This window comes from Erithacus rubecula, assembly GCF_903797595.1.
Source record: "Erithacus rubecula genome assembly, chromosome: 9".
Lineage (NCBI taxonomy): Eukaryota > Metazoa > Chordata > Aves > Passeriformes > Muscicapidae > Erithacus > Erithacus rubecula.
Window position 1 is genome coordinate 16,133,271 of NC_136660.1, and position 22,701 is coordinate 16,155,971.

The 22,701-nt window shown below is 55.8% G+C and overlaps 1 protein-coding gene across 1 annotated transcript in view; it reads right to left on the bottom strand.

Moving 5' to 3' along the window:
- Nucleotides 1–553: 553 nt before the first annotated feature.
- PSD (pleckstrin and Sec7 domain containing) overlaps nt 554–22,701 on the bottom strand; it is a 33,650-nt gene continuing 11,502 nt past the window's right edge. The window contains exons 5-16 of the mRNA XM_079312310.1: nt 17,770–17,964; nt 17,251–17,331; nt 16,626–16,738; nt 15,768–15,826; nt 15,154–15,243; nt 5,578–5,621; nt 4,120–4,298; nt 3,277–3,347; nt 2,571–2,728; nt 2,114–2,258; nt 1,397–1,540; nt 554–1,150 (exon numbers count right to left, since the gene is read on the bottom strand). Coding sequence (XP_079168436.1) covers nt 911–1,150; nt 1,397–1,540; nt 2,114–2,258; nt 2,571–2,728; nt 3,277–3,347; nt 4,120–4,298; nt 5,578–5,621; nt 15,154–15,243; nt 15,768–15,826; nt 16,626–16,738; nt 17,251–17,331; nt 17,770–17,964 — 1,519 coding nt within the window. The 3' untranslated portion in view covers nt 554–910. The remainder of the gene's footprint in view (nt 1,151–1,396; nt 1,541–2,113; nt 2,259–2,570; nt 2,729–3,276; nt 3,348–4,119; nt 4,299–5,577; nt 5,622–15,153; nt 15,244–15,767; nt 15,827–16,625; nt 16,739–17,250; nt 17,332–17,769; nt 17,965–22,701) is intronic.

Here is a 22,701-nt window from a genome sequence, read left to right on the forward strand (position 1 = left end):
AGCAATGGGTGCTGCCATCTCAAGGCTGCCTCCTTGGTACGGGCAGCCACAGGGCTGTCTCCCTGAAGGGTTGCTGGTGCTGAAGTGGAGCTGGGGAGCAGGCAGCAGCAGTATACAGAGTAGCCCACGCTCAGCTTGCTGCAGGGCGGGAGTGTGGGGAGCTGGATCGCCCCCTGAGTCCTTTTAAAAAGCTCTTTCCCCCAGAGTGCAGTGCCTACAAGATATGGCTGGGTTTGTGGTTTTGTTTTTTTAAACAGTTCCCAAAAAGCATCAAAAGTAGCCCCCCAAAAAAACCTCCCTGATGGTCAGCTCGATCTGGTACTAAAAAGTGCAAAACTGTATCACAAAAATTGTTCAAAAGTTGTAAGAAAGCAGGGAGGGTGCGGAGGTGATTGAGGTGGCAGGGAGGGGACCAGGTGCTGTTGACTTGGCTTTCCTGGCCGCCAGCCCCAGGAGAGGGGACAGTCTAGGGCTGGCCCCCTCCCATTTACCCCCATGGCACGATGGAGCTGGAGAAGCGGCCGCTGGCTTTGCTTTGCTGCATTTGTCTTTGTTATTTTTAAGCCATTGAAGAATTGAGCCCAGCGGATAGGTTTCAGTTGCTCCCTCTCCCCAGGGCAGCAAGAGTAGGTCCTGCAATCCTGCAGTCAGGTGCAGGACAAGGAGGGGCAGGAACAAGTCTGATGGGGCCAGGCAGCTCCTGCAGGCAAGGACTGGGGGCCGTCCTGCTCTGCCACTGTCTCGGTGGAGGGGCCACGGCCCTGCATGGCTGGTGCTGGGGCTGCAGAAGGGCTGTCAGCCCTCCCGGCCGTGCGCAGACAGACGGACACATGCAGGGCCTCGGCAGGCACACGGCCCAGCCCCTGCTGGGCACAGACAGAGCTGCAGTGCAGGCAGCCGAGGCCCCACATTAGGACTTGTGGGGGTGGCCGGGGGGCGGGCGGCCCGCGCGCTCCGAGACGTTGCGCTTCACCTTGGTGCTCGTGCCGGAGGGCTCTGCGTTCAGCGAGGGGCTGGAGCGCGACTTTTTCAGGCCATCCTCCTCCCCACCCGCCGTGTCAAAGAGGGTGGACTCGAATGCTGCCAGGTCCTCGGAGCCAGCCTTCAGCTTGGCCCGCAGCAGCATGGCATAGGTGCCATAGCGGGATTTCTGAGGAGCACAGTGCAGCACAGACAGGTTGGCAAGCTGGGTCTGTCCCATGGCCAGCACCCCTGCAGGGGGATGCTCACGGTCCCTCCAACCCACCAGCACCCAGGGCACAGGAATGCTCGTGGTCCTAGACCACGGCAGTGGCAGTGTAATTCAGCTGATGGGAGGGGTTGGTTCCATCACTAGGATGGCCAAACAGGTAGGGGCAGAGGGCCTGAGGGCAGAGGGGGCCATCTTCCAGCTCACCTCAAATTCCAGGTACTCTTCCTTCTGCTTTAGCTCCTCGTACTCCTTGCCTTTCACCTTCTTCTCAGGCAGTGAGGAACGATGCTCCAGCAGCTCTGCTGACATTGTCTTGAACTTGGTCTCATGGTTCTTCACCTGCTCCTCCTGGGGAAGGGTGGCACCATGTCAGTGCCCTGCTCTGTCCCCCTGGTAGTGTGAGGTGGCCAGGGACAGAACAGGTTTTTCCCTTTCTAGGAGCAGTCAGGATCTCAGCTTCTGTGGCTGGGTTTGATTTTATTTTTTTTTTAATGGCAGGCAAAATCACAGGCTCTTGGGGGCAATCTGCTCTCACCTCATAGGGGGGCTGACTGCAGTCTTAAAGCAGAAGAATTTAATCCCTCTAAAACTAGGCTGGTGTTTTTAAATCCTTTCTGCTCTATGAATAACTGCCCTGGTATGCACGAGTGCCAGCTAATCCCCCCCAGTCAGTTGCCTTTCAAGGTCCCTGGCAGGACCTTGCAAGCCATGATGTGGCTCTCTTCTCCGTGTTCTGGGGTGCAGTCCCACTGCCAGGAACAAGGCCTCACTGTCTGCCCCCAGCCTCAGTAACCCTGATCTCTGTCTCCCCCTTAGCCCTTCACCTCACTGGGGAGGCAGCTGGGCACACAGCACCACACAGATCCCTCACAGGGCAATGGGTTTGCCCCAGGCTCAGCACTGCCCCCTGCTGTGGCCCACCTGAGACAGCCTGGTGCAGGAGCTGGGCAGCAGCGGGCGGCTGAACTTCTTCTGGGAGCCGATGGCTGCGGGGAAGGGGGGCGCAGAGAACATGGCTGCCACCACGTTGATGCGCGTGATCCACGAGTGCATCTGTTCAGGGTTCCTGAGAAAACGGACAAAGACACAGATGGGCTGTCTTTGTCAGACAGAGGGATCTGCTCTGCAGATAGGGTCTGAGTGCCCCCTGGCCAGCCATGGTATCTGGGACTCTACCCACAGCTAACCTGAGCCCAGCAGGGTAGGAAAAAGAGGAGCTGGGCAAAACTTAGCACTGACACCAGGTCCCTCTCCTTCCAGAAAGGGCCAGGACAGAAAAGACCAAGGTGGTCCTAAGGCTCCATTCCATCCTACCCTCAAGTCAGGGGAGCTCCTGTGCCCTAGCATGGGGCCCAGCCAGGGATCCTGAAGGACTCACTGTGCTTGGAAAAGGAAGACCCTCCAGTCAGCTGTCCTGAGGTAGAAGACATTGGGTCGCTTGTTGTAGTCAGATGCCCGTGTGGCAAGCGAGTGGTGGATGCTGATAGCATTCTTCAGTTCCTCTTCTGCCAGTGCCTTCCCTGGCTTATACTCCTCCTGCAAATCATGGGGTGTTTCAGAGCCAGCTCAGGGATGCACCCCACCATGAGTCACCTCCATTTAGTTTCAGGAACTGCAGACTAGTGCTGGCTGTGGCAGGGCTTGGAGATCACCCTCCACCAGGCAGCTGTGGACTCTGCTTCCAGCTCATGCTGTTCTGGAGAAAGGCTGCAGGACCCAAGCACAATGGCTTGGCTCTTCCCCACTGCCCCCAGTTCCCTGTGTGTGTGCCTGCAGGGAACTGGATGTGCTGCCCAACCCTCCACTCAGGGCAAAGACCCTGGTGCCCCTCTCTTCCCAGCCAAGCCCCCTGCACGCAGGGCTCTCAGTCAGCAGTGCCTTTCACTGCCCAAGCTGTACCCAAGCACCCTGGAAACAGTGTCCCCAAGCAACAGCTCAGGCATGCAGGGTGAGGGTGCTGACTCTGCTTAGGCTAGGCTTTGCAATGCTGTGTGCTGCAGGTCCTCTCTCACTGCTGTGACCCACTCTCTGGACTGGGGACAATCCCTCTCCCTGCTGTGGATGTGGGTGGTCCTGCTGCCTACCTTCTGCAGGTAGAGAATCATTCCCTTCAGGATGGCGTGGAAGGGCTTCCAGCCGCGCTTCCCTCGAGGTGCTGCGGGGAGGAGAGAGCAGCTCAGACATCAGCCTCAGAGCGAGCGGGGGGAACGCCACCCCCAGCCCCTCAGCCAGCCCTGCCCCGGCGCACGTCACCCACCCCCGGGACGGGCAGCGCGCCAGCCCCGGCCCCGCGCACCTGAGCCCGTGCAGCCGCCTGGCTGGCAGATGGTGCTGCTGGCAGGGGGGCCCTGCTGCCTCCCGGGGCCAGGGCTGTGCTGTGCTGCCCTGTGCTGTGCCCCCCTGCGCTCCCGGCCTCACTGCTCGTGCTCTGCTTGGCCACTGCCTCCGTGCTCGGGCACGGGGACAAGGCAGTGCTGCCTGCCAGGTGATGCTGGCTTTGAAGGGCGCTGCATCTAATCACAGCTAGGCAGCATTACACGGCCAGGGATTTTATGGGGAATACGGTAAACGTGCCTGGCAGTGCCCAGACAGCTGCAGCCTGCTGTGTGCCTTGTCTATCACACAACAGGACACTTGCCTTCATCCACACAATCTCGTGGCAGGGTTGCAACCCCCAGAGACCCCACCCCACCACCCTGCTTGCCCCTTTCCCAGTGCTGTGGGCAGGGAGAGGCTTTCCAACTCCCCAGCCTGAGGGCTGAATTATGCCTGGCACAGCCAGACAGACAGGGCACTGATGCTGGAGGCTGGCATGAAGCTTCAGACAGACATCACACAGTGACTCCTACCCTGCTTCCCATTCAGTTCTGGAGTTCACTGGTGCCCTCTTGCCCCAAGTACCCCCCATGGGCTCCCCAGGCACCTACTTTTCTTGCAGTCGGGATCAGCATGGATCTTGCGGACTAACAGCCCGTGTTTGTAAGTGGCGATGCTGGAGTCCTGGGAAAAGTCCAGAAAGGGGTTACTGCAGCTGCTGATACGCTTGATGGACTTGGGGTTGGGATCTGCCAGCTCCGAGAGGGATTTTCTCAGCTCCTCCTCATCTCTGCCAATCAGATTTGGGGGGGGAAAGAGCTTGTTACCTTTCTGGGGACAGCAAATACTAAGTTCCCCACTGGTTTGTGCCACTTTAGGCCTGACTTCTGAAAGGCAAGCCAGGAATGGCAGGCCAGGATCAGCAGTCTTCTATCAGCACTGGTGAGCATCACAAATCTAGCCATGCAGTGTGCCCATCTCTCTAGACAGCTGAGGTGCTGCCTGGTCCCTTGAAAGACAAGGCATTGGGTTTTGCTGCTGATTCAGGGTGGGACCACTGCCTGCCCCAGGGAGTCAGAAGCCTTATTTTGGGCAGGGGTGCAACAGCCAGGCTGATGAGCCTGGAGTGATGGAGGAGCAGTACCCCAAGGCATGGCACTATCACATCCCCCCAACCCGTGACATACAAACTCACAGGTCCCCAGCTGGTAGGAAGGAGGGAATAGAATGGACTGCCCCCACAAGGAGAGACCCAGGCTCTGGTCCCCACATTTTAAGGGTGGCAGCCAGAGCACAGGGCCAAGAGCCAGAGGCAAAGGGGTGCAGGGAGACTGCTGTGGGAAGCCTCGGGCAGCCCCATCCAAAGGCAGGAGCAGGATGTTGGCAGCCCGCTCCCACCGGGTCACGGCCCCTTACTATGGGCAGGCCGCACCGGTGCCACTCCCCCCGCCCGCAGGAAGATGTGGGAGCCCGGAGCTGCTGCCTCCCCACTCCCTCAGCCACGCTGCTAATTAAACCCCTCAGCATCTGCCGGCGTCTCCATGGCAGCGGCCGAGCGCATGGCTGATTAATCCCTGCAGCGCAGGCGCTGCCGCTCCTGCTGCCGGAGATGGCAGCTGTGGGCGAGGGAGCCGGCACCCTGTGGGGCCCTGGCACAGCCACAGCACCTCCAGAGCCACCCATCCCACCCCGGGCACAGCAACCAAGGCACCAACCCAGGCCAAAGCTGCAAGAAGCCAGTCTCAGGTGGCTTTCCCCCAGCACACTGGAGAAGGGGCCCCATGGCAGTGCTGAGGACAGCCAGGGGTACATTGCCTGCACCCCATCCCATCCCATCCCATCCCATCCCATCCCATCCCATCCCATCCCATCCCATCCCATCCCATCCCATCCCATCCCATCCCATCCCATCCCATCCCATCCCATCCCATCCCATCCCATCCCATGCTCCCTCTCCTTCCCTCATCCCCACAGGGACACCTGCCCTGCAGCATCATGGTTTGTGGGATTTGGGTGGATTCACTGCCCAGCCAGCACCACGCAGCAGCATCCCTCACAGGGGTACTTACATGGCCCACTGCAGCTTCTCATTCTTGATGGAGCCATACAGTGCCTGCAGAGAGAAGAGTGGGGTGTCATCAGGAGAGCAGTGCCAGGATGGGGGGCTGCTCCAGGGAGCAGAGGAGGCACGCCAGACTGGCTCAGGGACACCGGGGGTTAAGGTAAGCCCATGTCAGTTTGTTCCAGTCCAGGCCTGTCGTGGCTAGGCTAGCCAGCTGATCTCAATTTAAGGTTACAGACACCTCATCCTGGGGACCACAGGATCTGCAAACTCCCCTACACCCCAAGGAAATGCTGGGGATGGCCCTAGTATTTTGCCTTCTCCTACCTTTTGTCTCTACCTGCCCGTGCCAGTGCCAGTGTTAGCAGCATGATGGTGAGGCACACCTAACATTTCCAAGTGCTTGGGAGAGCTGTTTCTCCCTATTCCAAGGTGTTCCAGGCTGGTAAAAATGACAGCCTTCAGGAGGCCTGAGCCCAAGGAGATCAAGCTTCTGGGACAGACTTCATTGGTGCATGCCTTCACCCCTCCCAGTGGAACCTCAGCCTGCTCCAGGGCCTCCAGAAGCTCCATGCCACAAGAGACCACAGCCAACAACTTCACTGCAGTCAACCACCCACCCTGAGCTGGCAGAGACCAGCTCATGGCAGCACCCAGCACTCCCCAGCAATGCACTGCTCCCACAGGAGCACACTTTGTGAGAGACTACAGCACGTGCTGGCCCTGCACTGGCAGAGACCCTGGCATGCTGTCCTTCATGAGGCTCTCAGAGACCTTGTCCTCTTGGCTGCTCAAGGCAGGTGCTTGGAATAGCCGTGGCCTGTCTCTACCCCCTCCCCAGTGCCCCCAAACAATTTTACCTCCTTGGAGACCCAAACACCATCCATCTGAGCAAGGCAGGGTCTGCTGCCTGTATATGCACAGCTAAGCCTGCCTGCAGCAGGATCCTCAAGGGCCCCACTCCCAAGTGTTTGTCCGGTTTGAGCTGGGTGCAAGCCAGCAGTGCTCAGCACAGCTCTGCAGTCAGGGAGGCTCCAGAGAGGTTTCAACACAGTGCTCACAGAGGGCTCAGAGCAAGATCTGGAAGGCATCATCCTTGGAGGAAAATAATCGAGTCTTGCACAGGCTGTTCATGCAGCTGTCAACATCCATCACTGGGCCAGAGACCGCTGCTGAATCTTGCTGGTGGCAGAGAAAGTACAGCTGGAGGCGTGCAGAGGCCCAGGAATGCTGGCCAGCAGACAGGCCCCAGCAGTGACAGGGAAGGGACATCCATCACTCCCAAGAGGCGCAGCAGCCAGGACGGAGCGGGAACCCGGCTCCTTCCACACTTTCCTGTCGGGGAAACGCTGGCATAGCACCAGCTTGTTTCTCAGAGGAGGGAAAGGATTATCTCAATCTAGCAGGCAGAAAGTAGGGTTCAGTTCTCTCCTGGGAAGACAGGAGACCTACAAAGAGGTAATGGCCTCAGAGCCTGAAAGAAGATTTGATCCCAGACCCATTCATGAAGTCCCAGTGCCAGAGGGGCAGGATGCTAACTTATGAGCCGGATGTGGGCTGGCAGCAAGGCAGCCAGGGAAGCAAAGAGACTTAAAGAATCTGGGAGGAAAAAAAGCAATCCAAAGCACTACAGAACATAATCTGGGAGCAGAGCAGGGGGATAAGCAGGATCTCAGAGCAATGTAGATGATAAGGAGTCACTATTGGAAACAGAAAGGAAGGAATCTTAGTCACTGCCAGGGATGCAGTTGAAAAATGCTGAGAGCCCACAGATACAAAAAGGAGACTGGGAAAAAAAATTAGCGTAGAATAGTGAGAACTGGAAACAGCAAAAAAGCACCTCAGAAAGAGCGGGCAGAATGGCACACGTGGTTTGGCTTCCATCTGGCTCACTGGTGATACACAGAAGTGTCAGCTCCCTGCCCCAAGGAAGGGAGATGTGAGCCAGCTGAACAGGGATTTTGGAGGGCTGGAAAGGACCCCAGCCCTGTGCACAGTCTGCAGGAGGACTGCTGCTAAACAGTGAATGAATGAGCCAATAGAAGAAGATGCTCGAGGAGTAATTCAGGATGGCACAGTGCTGGATAACAGCTTGGCAGAGTACTGCATTACAAAAACCTGGGCTCTGGGACTCTTGGTGAATACTTCAAAGGCTGACCTGCCTTATTGCTTCAAAAGGCTCCAGCTGCCCTGCTACAAGCCCCAACAGCATCCCACCAAGCCGATTACCAGCAGGGGATGCCAAGTACCCCACCTCAGAGACAGGAAGCACGGGCTGCTCAACACTTCTGTGCCAGGGGACAGTGAGAGGCAAACAGGAAAACCGTGGGATTGAGAGAGCAACACAAAGCTTTACATCTACACTTAAAACCTGCCAAAATTCTGCTTGGCCAAACACCAGCCCCAACCAAGACCAATCTCAGGTACAAAGCTGGTGGACTCAGTCCAAGTCCTAGCTGAGGAGATGCATTCCAGCCACAAAGCCCACTCTGCTGTTCTGGTCCTGTAGCAAAGCAACTGCTTGCCAGTCCACAAAATTCTGGGTTTTTTGGTGCCCAGATTGTTTCTGCTGGGGGAGCGCAGGTGACGCAGGTTCCTGAAGCCTAACTCACAACCACGTCAGCAGAGACACCACACTCATTGCTCAGCAGGCCCCTCTCTCCAGCCTCTCTTTGCTCCGTGGATTCATTTCCCCTGGGCCAAAAGTACAGCAACTCTTTGGCATCTCTGAGCTTGCAAGTACTACCCAAGAGAAAGCTGGGCACTGGCCACATGCCACTGTGGATGACGACCCCAAGCATGGCTGGGGTTTTTTGCCATCGCTGCGTTATGAGCTCACTGTTGCAGCATGCCAGGCCAGTCAGCCAGCTCTGCCCCAGACATGCGCAACACCAGAGACCTAGGAACGTCCCAGTGGGATTTCTAACTGAATCAACATCTTTCTTTGGTGCTTTCCCTCCCAAAAGCAGGCTGAGAGGCTGTCCGTGAGTCCTGCTCTACCAAATGCTTTAAGGACAGTTGAGGGGCTGCACTGGCAAGAGGCAGGTGGCTCTGATGTCCAGCCCAGCCACAGGGCCAGCCCTGCTGGGGACAGCCTGCCTAAGCAGGGTAGGGAGAAGACACCTGCCTTCAGCTCCTCACTCAGATCAGAGCAGAGGTGAGATGGTCTGTGGAGCTAAGCAACAAGCTTGCCTGAACACAGCTTTGGCACAGGACTGTACTGAGAGCTGTAGCCCAGCACTCAAGTAACAGGTAAAGGTTGAGGCAGGAATTTCAGTATCCAGACGAGGGTTTTAACCCTTTCTGGAGTGCTTCTTTTATGCATCACAACTCTTATGGACACATTCCCTTTCCAGTCTGCTAGTTTCTCTGCTAAACAGTGCTCAGCTTGCCATGCAGCAAGATGCCCTGTGTGTATCAAGACTCCCCTTCCTCTTGTTAGCTCTGTGACCAGCCATGGATTCATGACATTCAAGACAGACTTCACAGCCACCAAGCACCCTCCCTACAGTCATTCTACCTCTCTCTGTGCCTGACAGCATTTAAATACGAAAGCTCATTTGATGTCTGTCCCCATCTTCTCCTTAGCAAAATACCTTTGCTACACCCAGCCACAAAGCTCTGTGAGGTCCCCCAGGCACACAGATTCCCCAGCAGTAGGGTCAGATCAGGGCTGTATGTCAGGTGGAACTGTACCTCTGCTGGGTCCCTAACTCACTTTGGCAGCCCCCCTTCCCCCCGCACCTCCACAGCATTCACAACCCATGCTCAAGAACAACTCATCACCTGGCACACACCAGCCCTGCTGCGTACACCACCGTGTCCCTCCCTCCCTCCCCTCTGCTGCAGAGGGGCTCCTGTGTGCACACAGAGCAGACTGAATTGGGGACAGACTTTTTTTTCCTGTAGAATGGGCTGCCACGGGGACAGTGTCCTGTGCATCACCTTCCACCCTGCTGCAGTCATGGGTGACAGCAGGTGACAGCGACTCATCCCGGCCCCACACTTTTAACTCAGTAACATTGTAAACTGCATTAACTTCTTTCAAAATATTTAAACCACTCCTTGCCAGGCGACTATCACCCCCAGGAACCTCCGAGCGCAACCCCACAGCGCGGGGAGCAGCGACCGAGCATCTCCCAACTGCATGTTTCCATCCGAGTGCGTCACAACTTAATGCTGCCCCCAGACCGTACTGCGCTATGACAGCACCGCGGCTTGGCACGGCCCCGGTGGCCCCACCGGGCTGGTCCTGGCCACGGGGGTAGCCCAAGTAGCCCTGGGGCAACCCTGACTGTTCTGCCCCAGCCTGCCTGCGAGGAGAGGGTCGGTGTGGGCTCTTCTCCCTCTACTACACGGGAGGCAGGCACCCGACCGAGGCACGACGCGCCCAAAGACACTCTGCTCTCTTCTTCTCACCTAGGACCGGTGTGCACCAGCCTAACACCTACAAAACGGATGCCGGCTCAGAGCGAGCAAGCTCCTGGCAGTAAAAATCCCTTTTTTGTCCAGGCAGCCACTCCTTCCTCTCAAACTCTTCCCGGCTGGGAACCGGGGCTGCGGCTCTACCCCCTCCGCGTTGCCTTGCGGCTGTCCCCCACTTCAGGGGGGTGCCGGTCTGCCCTGGCTGCGCTGGCCAGGGCATGGCGCAGCGCAACCCTTGCGAGAGAGCCCGCAGAGCCTGTCACTTATGCTAAGCCGTAGGGCAGGTCCCAGCGGAACGGCTCTGTCCTGGATTCTCTCGCAGCGATGTTTTCGAGCAAGCGCTGCTGCCAGACCACGGATAGCGGCGCAATGTCACCCAGGTCTTGCCGCGCTCCCGCCACCCCCGTGACCGGGGTGGGATGGTGGGGGGGAGAAATGGGAGGGTGGGTTGAGGACGGGGACCCTCGGGTGGAGGGGGCATGGTGGAGACACGGCACCGCAGAAAGCAGGCAGGAAGGAGATGGGGCTGGCCGCATCTGTAGCAGGGCTGAGGCTCTTTCAGCGGGCGGGACGGCGACTGTCCAGGCATGTTCAGCCGCCCATGTCCCCGCCGGGGCGCAGGGCGCTGCGCATCCCCCGCGGCGCCCCCCGCTCCCCCGACTCGCCGCTTACCGGCTTCTTCTTGCGGCGGCTCTGGATGCGGCTGACCACCAGGTCGGTATAGAGCACCGGCTTGAGGGTGCGGGAGCGCTGGGGCCAGCCGTAGCAGAAGGTCTCCACGCCGCGGTAGTTGCGCCCGTAGCGCACCGAGCACATGGAGCGGGACCGCATGCGCCCCGCGCTGCTGTTGATGCTGTTGACGCCGATCATCGTGCCGCCGGCGGCGGGGGGGCGGCGGAGCCCGGCGCGGAGCTCGGCCGTGCCCTGCCCTGGCCGGCCGTGCCCTGCCTGCCGCGGCCGCTGTGCCGCCGCCGCCGCCGCCTGTTGAAGCGGGGCCGGGCCGGGCCGCGCTCGGCGGCGGCTCCCGGCAGAGGCGGCGCTGCCCCGCCCCGCCCGCCGCAGCCAATGGCGCCCCGCGGGCCGGGCCGCGCCGAGGGGCCGGCGGCGGGCATCCCACCGCGGGGACAGCATCCCCCGCGCCCGTGACACACGGGCTGCCGGAGCTGCCGCCCGTGCGCCAGCTGGCCGTCCCTGCCTCCCTTCCGCGGACAGTGCGAGCAGGTGGCTGTGCCCTCCTGGGGGGCCGCGCTGGTGACATCTCCCGAGTTCAGGGGCCAGGTGGCACCTCCGCTCGGTTCCAGCTGGGCAGGCTTCAGAGCTGCTTCTGCAGCCCGGACCACACCAGGGACCTACAAAGCCGGTAGGAGATGGGCCCGGTGGAGATGTGCTCAGACTTTCCATTTTCAGCGCCCACCCCACACTTAAGCCTCTTGCCTGTCCCTCCCAGGTCAGGCCAGAAACATCAGTAGCTACAGTCACTCAGCTGGTTATGGGCAGGACAGGGATGCTTCAGGCAGTTGCTCCTGTGAAGAAGCAAAGAGCTGGGCAACCTTGCAGAAAGCAAGAGGATCGATGCGTAATTTAGTTAGGCTTGACTGAGCAGGAGATGCAGCCAGTGGAGAGGGGGAAATTTTCCATTCTGTCCTAACTGTTTGGCATAGTAATCGTTTGGCACAACTTGTGAGGGAGGGGGCATGGATGTCTGGCACATCAGATGTACTGGGCTGTCCCTGAGGCCCGGGGGAGCCACGGGAGACAGAGGCAGGGCAGCCTATTGCTCCCAGGGGAAACAGGCAAAAAAAAAAAAAAACCCCCCAAAAAAAAACAACAGCCCGGGGGATTAGACTGAGCAATCGTTCCTGTGATTATAGCTCAGAGGTGGGAGCCAGGGCTTTCTTCCCACATTGCTAATCACTTACCCAGCACTCTGAGCGTCTGAGCCCTGCTGTTGTGCCTCCAAGCTGGAAGGTGGGGGCCCATCCTACCTTCCTCCCCCGAGGACCCGACTGCATTGTCAGGCTTAATTCATTAACATCTGTGACGTGCTCTGGATCCTAGGCTGGAAGGCAGCACAGATTTGGCTCACTCCTGCAATTGCTAAGCAGTGCTGGTGAGAAATGGGGCCCGATTTGCCCCTACTGGTGTTTCTGCCAACCAGTGAAGCACAAGATTAAGCTAAAAGAGTAAGGAAGATGGGGCTAAGGCTCCACAAAGTGATCAATCATATGAAGGTCAAATTGACATCTGAAATGTAACAGACAATCAGCAACGGTGAGTGAAATCCCAGGGGGCCTGGGCTGGAATCACGCTGTCAAAGAGAAAGCAACATCTCAAGAGCAAACCAAAATATCACCAGCTCCAGGATGTCCTGCTTCCACCTCCTTCCTTGTTGCATGGGCAGCTGCCATCATATGGCCACAAGAGTTCAGGTCCAAGCCTGCAGAGGTGGGCATCTTCGGGCACAGCATTACACGGGTTCTTATATCCCTGGCATGGCTCCATGCCTGATCAGGGGGACATCTCAGCTGGATGGAGAGTGGGCAGCCCTGCCTGCAGAGTATAGTTGTCCAGGGGAGCTTTCAGAGACAGAGGAAAGGGTTTCCAGCAGCAGTGCTGGTAAGGCAGCACTGCCTTAGTTCCAGCAGCAGTGCCGTGCAGGGCATAGTGAGGCACTGGCAGTGAGGGGGATGTGATGCTCAGCTGTGAAAGCTCTTTAAGTGTTTTCATTGCTTCTGCATAAAACTGGGACTGTTTACATGTATTATCTAGTAGCAGATAAAGTTCTCGTCTGACTCAAGCTGCCACATGCTCTCAGGCATCATGCTGCGTTTATCTTGGGACTCCCTGCAGCCAGACACGAGTGGAGTGCTGTGGCTCCCCGTGGGTTTATTCCTGATGCTGTCCTCAGTCACAGGGGATGGTGGCCTTGTGCCTCTGCAGCCTCCTAGGTCCTGCCCTACTGCTCCAGTTCCCTGGCAGTGAGTGCTTTGGCTGACAGCCATCTCCAGCCCTCCAGCTCTGAAGTCCATGGGGTAGCAGCCTGTGCTATTTACCCAGGCAGGCTTGGAAGAGCCCCCAGGACCTTTCTTCTGTGGTGCTGGAGCTGCCCAAGGCCCAGCCTAGAGCTTTGGGAAGCTCCAGTGAAGCCTGCCAGCCCTTCCCCTCCCCTTACCCTTAGGAAATGCATGTGCTTCTGGAGCACTAAAATTAGCCAGCCAGCTGTGCAGCACGCTTGCACAGGAGCCTCAGTCCCCAGGCACAGCCTGCCAGCCAGGTCTGCCAAGGAGGAAGCATCCTGCTCAGGGTAACAGGGCTAATGCAGGCTGACACAGGGAGGGCAGCAGGAGAGCCTTTCCCCATTTGTCTGCCCCTGAGCCTGTGCAAAGCATCAAGCAGCCAAAGGCAGTGGGCAGAAGGGAAAGAGTGTCTTCTCCGGATGAGTGGTTAAGGCTGCCCAGGAAAGGCACAAGATCCCCTTGTCAGTTCTCCCCCCAGCACAAGCCAACAGCACTTTCTCCATCTCACCTGTCCCAAAAACCTACTCCCACATGTATGAGCAAAGGGTTTCCAAAGTGCAGTGGTGCTTCAGGTGAAGAGCTCAGCCTACCCTGCCTGAGTTTCCTCACAGTGTCTTTCACTCCCCCTCCCCAGCACGGCTCCTGTACAGAGGCGGCTGCAAAGCGGCGGTGGGAAGCGCCGCAGCTGCAGAGGGAACAGGCCAATTTTAGCAGAGCAGCCTCCCAGCTGCTGGGCTCCTGGCTGAGCTGTGCAGGGCTGTCCTACAGCACTGCAACCTCCCTCCACTTCCTTACACCCAGCAAAGGTATTTGCCCCTGCCTGTGAGAGAAAGCCTGTAGCTCTGTGGCACTTCCTCACTATCCTATTTCCCTCTGTCTGGGATCTGATAACTTCATCTCATATGTTTGAACTGCTGGTGCTTTGAGGGGCTAAGTTTAATAGGGCAATGCCTCAAGTGTGGGCACCCAACCACAGGGCGGTGAGGGATGCAAAGGGGGCACACTGAGAAGTTAGTGGAGCTCAGATACTCCAAGGTGTAGCAGCACTGAAGGGCCAGGGTTCACATTTCATATGTTTCCATCCATTTTGTATGCTTAAAGCCTTTTCTGGAGCTGGGTTTAAAATTAGAGGAGAATTTCTCCTGAGTAACTCCTTTTACTGGTGAAGTGTGGGCTGAGAGGGAGGACAGCCCTATTGAGAACTGCTGGTAACCCCTTAATGATGGGGTGAGCGACACAACCAGGAATAGACCCACAAAGGCTGAAAAGGGAGCTCAGCTTTTCATCCTCTGTTGCCTTTTTTCACCAACCACCTCCCCCCCCGTTGTGGCTCCAGCACCCTGTGGGAACCCATCTTCCACATCACGAGTATTTGCCAACTGTAGCACTTCACCAACAGCAGCAGTTTCTGCCTGGCAGACCCCATGGGAACTAAGCCTATTCCCTGGGTCTGAGACGGGGAGACAGCAGCTCAGAAAAGCCTCCTGAGAGCAGGCAATGCCAGAGAAGCGGAGCAGCCCAAGGCCACAGGTGCTTGCTGAACACTGCTCTCCCTGAGCAAGCCCTTCCAGGAACTGGGTCAGGCAGGAAGAAGGCAGGAACCCCCAGTCATACCACTGTGGTGAGTTCCCAGTTTCGAGGTTTTAACCTCCAGCCCACTCTCCCCATCGTGATGCCTTGCCTCTGTCACCTCTGCCACCAGAAATGGCTCCAGCCCCAGGGCCTGGCCAAAGTTTTGGGCAACAGTGCTTCAGGGAGCCAGAAAGGGCTGAGTATCACAGGACTGATGTCAGGAAGCCTCTGGCTGCAGCTATAGACTATAACTATAAGCTATAGACTATATAGGGCTAACCAGCCCTATAAGCTGCCCTATGTGTGCTCCCTTGCCTAAATACAGGCACAGCAAGAGCAATGAGGGAATCAGAGCCCCAGGCAAAGCTCCTGTGTCCTGCTGGGGGAATGAAGCAGCCTATGTTCCCCTCAGCAAGGCAGCAGCACAACTGCAGGTTCAGGGACCATCACTGTTCTTGTAAATGCATCTTGCCTTCATAGCATCTCAGGTAGCCCTCCATATGATTCACCCCAAAGCTCTCACTTCTGCTCCTGCTGCTTGGCCAGCCATGGAGAACCACCCAATTTACCTTGAGCAGCTCCTTGGGGAAGTCAGTGCCTCCATTGAGTCCCTCCAAGTTGCCAATGAAGTCGGAGCAGGACATTCTCTTCCCAATGTTCTGGGGGAGTTAGGGGGAAAGAAATATCAGGATTACCTTTGGGACCAAGGTTATTGCTGGCTGGAGGATGTCCCACAGCCCAGGAACAAACACCCCATCTCTGCAGAGGGGTGAGGGACCAGTCAGGTCTCTGAAAGGCTGCTTGCAGGTATGGGAAAGCTGCTGGCTTTGCAGAGACTCCAGGAGTTTTAAATAGCCTCCCTTCTCCAAACTGTGCTCCCTGCTCCCAATGGCAGCTGTTTTGGAGTCTCATTCCCATCTTCTTTTTCTGTTCAGTTTTCTTTTCTGTCCTCATTCCACCTCTACATCTTTCAGCTCAGCAAGTCTCCTTCATCAGCCCCTCCTCAAATTCAGCCTTTCACTCCTATCTTCACCGAACACATGAGAGGTGACCAGCTCTTATGGGCCCAGGATCCCATGCCTCCTGCTCATGTGGCACTGTCCTTACTCTTCCCTGAGCACTTACAGTTTCAGGGTGGTGAGGTCAGAAGGGGACAGGCTGGAGCAATGCAGTGGTAACTTACATGTCCATGCAGATCTGTGTTCAGCAGCATCAGGGCGCACGTGAGGGTGTGGGCTCCGTCTGCAGCACAAGCACAGGACAGGAATTAGAGGCCCCAGCCCAGCAGCTGGTGCTCCAGTGCTTCAGCATCTTAGGAAGGCTATGGGGTCTCTGAGCCTCTGAAGCAGTGCTGAGCCCCCTCCTCCCACCCTGGACACAAGGGGACACAGTAGTCACTGCAGTGCTGACAGCCTGCAGGTAAGTAGGTAGAAGGCTGCTAGTTCCAAACCTGAGCACACAAATTCCCTTCCAAGCCTGCTGCCCCTTTAGCCAGGCAGTGATGCTGTAGCTAATCCTGCAGAGCTCCTAGCATGGCAAGGTAGGACTGACACAAACCTCACCTGTCGCAGAGCCAGCCCAGAGCAGACCCAGAAGTAGACCCATGATGTGTGAATGCACACAGAAGAGGTGCAAAGACATGAAATAGTACAAAGTGGGTGTCTGTGCTCCTGAGATTCTATGCACACAAGTTTCCTCACTTAGAATTCCCTGAGCTGAGGGTCTGAGAGCTAGGGTCTACTTGGTAAGGAGTGTACTAAGTGTGTCTCTTGTGCTAATCTGCTCAAGGTCAAAATTAAGAATGGGCTGAGCCCTAATTATGCATCATCCAACCAGACCAGGCTTAAAAAAAAAAAAAATCGAAAGCATCTGTCATTTGAGGGAAATGACATACTGAGACTATCTCCTAAGGCATCAGTATAGGCTCTCTGCCTGCTCTGTAATTTCAGTTTGAGCACATTCACTGAGCTGACAAACACACAGGCTCCCCTGAAATACACACATACACACACACATTCCCCACAGACATGCAGTTTCCTACCTTCTGAAGAGATGGCATTGGGATTACACTCGTAGTAGCGCTGGGAAAAATGAGCCAGCACTCGCTCCCGCTCTTGGGTCTCTCCCATCAGGGCCAGCTCTTTTAGAAAGGACCTGAAAAAGCAGCAGCAGCATTGGTCCCACTTGAAGCCCACTGCAGTTTCTGCAACTCACCCTGTGCAGGAATGGATCTGTGTTTCTGGTTTCAAGACCTTCCTGTGTACTGGATGAAGCCCTGCTTTGCACATCCTTCCCTCCCTCCAAACCCACTGCAGGACTCTCCTCCAGGCCCACAGCACCATATCCTGCTGGCACATCACAGAGACCTACAACCAATCCCAGGAGCTACACTGGGAAAAGAGGTAGGTGTAACAGCAGAAGGATTTGAGTTCAAGACCTGGAAAGTCAGGCCTAGGTGAACCTGACTGTCATTCAACTGCACTGACCATTCAGTTAAGACCAGGAGTGTTTTTTTCGGTGGCAGTCATGGTGTCTGCTTGTTCCTGCAGATCTCTGTGTGGCTGCAGAGTTGCTGAGGGCACAGTCTGTTGGGACCCCACTGTGGTGGCCACCACACACACACACACACACACACACACACACACACACACACATTCAGTTCTGACCTGAGAGCCTGGTCCAGACTCATCCCTGTGAACACGAAGAATTTCAGATATTCCCCTGCCACCATCCTGCTGAACTCATTGCTGAAAGAGAAAAGGAGGGTGAGAATGGGATTGACCAGGTTGTAGGAACTGCCAAAGGCACACTGGGGTTGGGTGGATTCCAGGAGGATGGGAGCTCCCCAGGGTTGCAAGATGCATGCCGAGGATAGAGACACCCCATGCTCCCATGAAACTCAGAGAAGTCACCCACAAAAGCTCAGCTAGCCACTGCCATGCCCCAACACCTTACTGAAGCATCCAAGATGCAGTCATGGTTGGAAGGTATGAAAATCTGGGTGTCTCCTAGATTTCAACACCTTTAGAAGGAACACCTGGTGCAAATGTACCAGTCATGAGGAGTGGGTTTAAAGGTCCTGCCAGCAGTTCCTTGCCAGCCTGGTGCCCCACAAGGGCAGCAGGACCATGGTGAAAGTGAGCTCCTTGCAGAATGGAACATTCCTTCCAAATACCCACACGTACTTCTTCCCCAAGTGGCGAGCCACATCTGCTTTTTTAAAGCCATCCAGGTTGAAGAGCCTCTTGGCCAGGCGTTTGGCAGCCTCCAGGTCAGCCTTGTGTCCATTGGAAAGGGTGTCTGTGCTGCCCAGGGCCAGGTGCTCCACGCTGTCCATCTCTGACTCTGAGTCTGAAACCAGCTGGCTCTGGGGGCGGTCACTGCAATGGGAAGGGACACTCCACGTTAGCCTGCCTACAGATCCCCTCCTTGTTCAGCTTCTCAGCAAATGCATGTTCCTCACCCTGCCTTGGGGACTAGCTACTTGCTGTTGGGACCCAGGATGAACTGCAGTGATCAGAGACACTCTGAGGTCAGCTAAGTGTGCAAAGGGAAGGTGTAGGAATGCAGCTTTGGGAGGAGAGGTGGGGTGATGGGACGGCACCAGTGACTGACTGGATGTGGAAGGAAAGGACAACTGCTCCAAAGTCCCCCACTTTGAACCTGTGAAACTGTATGTGTAGGTTTAGGCTCTGCCAAGCTCAGCTGTAGCAGAGACTTGGAACAGAAACATGTGCACATCACATGCTGTCCTACAGCTCTGCACTCATTTTTTCATCTGGACAAACTCCTCGTGCTGCTCTCAAGTGCAGTTTCTACCCAAGACAAGAGAACTCTAATTTCTTCATTTACCTTTGCCCACCCACTGACTTCAAAGCACTACACAGATAGCAAAGCTGAGGCAGAAAACAGGAGGATGAAGGAAAACCCCTCTAGGCTCCCAGCTCACAGCAGAGTGCAGTCTTCTCCAGGCAGCCCATCAGCTCTCAGCCCATCAGCTCTCAGCCCACCACGCCTTAAATGGCCATGTTAGGAGACACTCTTGGCTTGGCCCCCGAAGTAATCTGACTCAGCTGTGCAGAAGTTATCCCAACCAAAAGCTGGTTGAATCTAATCAACAACAAATGTTAAACAACTCTGACCTCGCCCAAATTTTCTGGCAGCCTTTACAATGTTCCAGTCTGATTTATTTTTAAAAGTCTCTAATTGAGTTTTAAGAGGCCTGCTCTCCTGAGCCAATTACCCAGGCCAATCTCCTTGAGGCTCTGCTTTTTTCAGGAAGGACGAGCCTCCTCCTGCTCAGGCTGCCTGTCCCAGGGGAGCCCTGCACAACACCACAGGCTGCCTCACGCCTGGGGGGCTCTCAGGTGCTCTCCACCTTCTGTCTCAGCCAGCATGCAGCAGAAGAAGCTGCTCTGCACTCAAACCCTGTGGGTCAGACACCTCCCTGGTGAAGGCAGCTCCAACACTCTGCAAGTCTTTGGAGAGATATGCTTTGCTTGGACCACTGCTGAACTCAGTGATGCCAGGAGGTGATTGTGGTAAGACCTGGATGGATGGCTGAGGCAGATCTGTGTCCATCTGGCTCCAGTCTTCCCAGGGAGACTATTCATCACTCCAATGCAGCCTGGTGGAAGCAGCCACAGGAGTGGTCATGTGAGCTCACCAGGTGTGACTCCACCAGCTCCAGGGAGTTGGGCAGGCAGCTTCCAGCATCACTGTCCACATCGTGAGCACACCCCATCCTGTGGGCAAATCTCCCACCTGCCTGAAATCTCTTCTCCTCCCAAAACAGCCACATCCAAAGGTGCTGCTGGCATGGCCCTGGTGCCTGGCTGTGCCTTCACTGTCTGGCAGGGTCAACGCTAATCTGGGGTGCCTGACAGCAGAACAGGCTGGGTGCCAGTGCTGGGCACACACCTGGGCCCCACTTCAGCTCCTGTGGCTGCAGCCACTGTGACCTCAACCAAGGACAGAGGTCACAGGCTCTTTGATTCCCAGAGGCAGAGGAGATTAATCCCTCCCAGCAGCTGGCATTTGCCAGCCATGGGTAGTGGTGACTGCATTTTTTTGCTAAAATCCTTATCTGTTATCACAAGGGCACAGGCACTGTCCCCTTGGCAGCCCAGCAGTTCCAAGGGTGGTTTTCCAGCCATAGACTGAGCTACAAAATGCAAAGCCACCCCTCCAACACTCTCCATGCTACAACTGCATCTCCAAAGCAAGTAGATGATCAGTCACCCTCTCAAAATCTTTTAATTCTTCTCTGCCCATTCCTAAAACTCCTGACATCCTTCTGGTCCTCATCTATTCTGCTAGAGAGGTTGTCCTCCCTCACATGGCCAGTTCCTGGAGCATCCAGAGACAAACCTAGAGCTCCAAATCTCCCCCCATGCCTTTCTTCCTAATCCATGATCCTCAGCTTTCCCACCTAGTGATGATGAGCATCTAGGCGTGGGCCATTTAAAAAATCTCCCTTGTCCTTCAATACTTGTATCTCCCTGCAGGGTCCCAAGCTGACAACAATTCCTGCCTTGCTTCTTGCAATGGGCATGCAGGGATCTCAAACCTTGAGTCTCAAAGTAGCTCTACCAGTGGAATTTGTTGCTCCCTCCCTCATCAAGTCCCAGTATTGATTTGTGTTTTTAGCAAAGTATAACCTTGCTCTCAGGATGAGGCACTATTCAACCATGCCATGAAATGGCTTTTTTCCTAGCACTCAAGCCACTCTCATGCACTTAAATATGGACAGTTGGCCTCTGTAGGCTCAGTATGCCCCCTCTGTGGTACCTATCTGCCACCACTCAAAGCCCCAGTTGGCTTGGAGAACATGCAGCTTGAAGACAGGAAAACAAGAGCCCAGCTCTCAAGTAAATGGAGAGCAGAGCAAGAGACGTGTCCATGTCTGAGGTAATTGAGGTTATGCTAATTTTCTCACCAATGAGCTAATTGCAGGTCTCAGGGTGAGGGTTTTTTGGTGTATTTAGTAAAGTGACATTTTAGTTTGGCTTGGAGAAACACTGAGATAATATTTTTTACATTAGCTACACACTGAAGGAATAAAGATCAAATTCAATATCGTGCAAGTACCCTCAGTGTGCATGAATTAAGTAATTCCTGAGCAGACCCAGTGCTAGCTCATCCCTCTCCCTGCTGCCACCACTCACGTCACAGGGAGCACAGGTCCCCTGTCACCTCCGAGGTATTTGCTAGAGCCCAGTGTGCTGCACTGAGGCACGTCTGGGGGTCTCTGCAAGGAAGGCACATCATCCAGCACAGGGCTCACCCTGGGTAAGAGGCTCTTCACTGACCATTTCCCACCTCAGCTCAGCAGAAGGACTTGTTGTGCTCCCTGCCCTGGAAAGCTGCTGCAAAATCAGGATCCTGCTCAGGACCACTGTGCCAAACACACTGCTTTTTCCAGGTCAGATGGTTCTCCTGGGCCCAAATGTTCCTTCTCAGGGCCAAACACTCCTTTCCTGGAGCTGGACCATCATCTCACCCCAATATTCCTCCTCTAGCCAACTGTCTAGAGCCCAGAAGCAGAGACAACAGCACCTTCCCTGGCTGCAATGCAGTGTGTTGCTGCAGGAGCCCTGACATCCTCTCCACCCTGCCACCACCAACCAAGCTTACTTCACACCATGTTCACTCAGTTTTCCAGCAGCCAGGAGCAAATCTTCTCTCCTGGGTCTGGAGCAGCAAGAAAGCACTAGTTCTGCAAGTCAGGCCTAAAAGGCTGACCTCCACCTCCCAGCTGCCAGCAGAGATGTATCCACAGAGATGTGGGACCCTTCCTACAGCAACAACCTGTTCCCCAGGTGCTGGGGTGTGCTCAGCTGAGCTCCTGGGCTGTCCAGGTCCGTCCTGACGCAATTCCATGCAAGACACCTGCTGCAGGAAATTCCAGACCTTTAAATACAATTCAAATACCTCCTGCTCCCCACATGAGGCTGGTTTCATCCTACACCATGAGGGGACATGGCAAAGAGCCTGGTGCAAATCTGCAAGGGACAGGTGCATGGGGCAAAGTAGCACTCTCCCCTCAATTCTGGAAGGCCCACGTGCATAGCTAGATGCTCATTGCCTCTGCCAGGCAAACCAAGCCTGCCTAATGTTGCTGCTAAGAATGTACCAGACCGGATCTTTGGCTGAGCTAAATAAACGCAGCTCCCTCCATCGGTCTCAGTGGAGCGACTTTGATTTATGACAGCAAAAATCTGGGCCGGTTCATTCCTCACAGAATTGAAGTTAGGGCTGGGAGGACACTTGAAGGTCAGCTAGACCAGCCTCCAACCACAGGCACAGCTGGTTGTGCTTTCTGGCAGCTCTGGAGTCCAACACAGCCACAGCAGCACCCACCAGCATTACTGCTGACAGATGCAGATAGGACTGAACTTTGGGCAGCTGTGCCCCTCCTCAGTCTTGTTTCTTTGCAGACTTCCAGAAGCTCCCCTGCAGCACCAGCATCCTCTGGAGATATCTGTTTGCTCTCCATCACCCTATCCCACCAGCTCTTCTTCTGATACAACTGCTCCTGCAGAGGACAGGGATTGACACTACAGCCCCACCAAACAATTTCTGGTGGCCGCCAAGAGCCTTAAATATCCAGTTACCTGCTGGATGGAGAGTGGTCTCCTTCAGAGACACAGGTGCCATAAGGTCAGCACAGGAAAACCTCGATGTCTTGGACCCTTGGGCCAAGACCAATACAGAGGTTCTGAGTCAGATCCAAGAGCTGGAATTAACGCCTGACACATGGGGCATCCCACAGGTATGTGCTCTTGCTCACACCTCTGCAGCCACAGGGGATCCACTGTCCTTTATGCCACAGTGGGCTGATGTGTTTTATGTCCTAGCTCCTGCTGCTTTTCATGGCTTCATATGGCTTGCAAAGGGGAAAATTCTCCCCAGGCTTGTTCTTTATTTCTTGCTGTGCCAACGCATGTGGGGAGACCTCTTCATCCTGCACCCTACCCTTGCCTCCCTACTGTGCTATCACTCCAGCCCACCCCATACCTCCCTTCCCTTATCTTCATCCTTTCCTCAATGTCCACCTTCCTCTGCTCAGCTCTCAGCCTCAACCTCCTGCATCACACCCCGAATTTACCCTACGG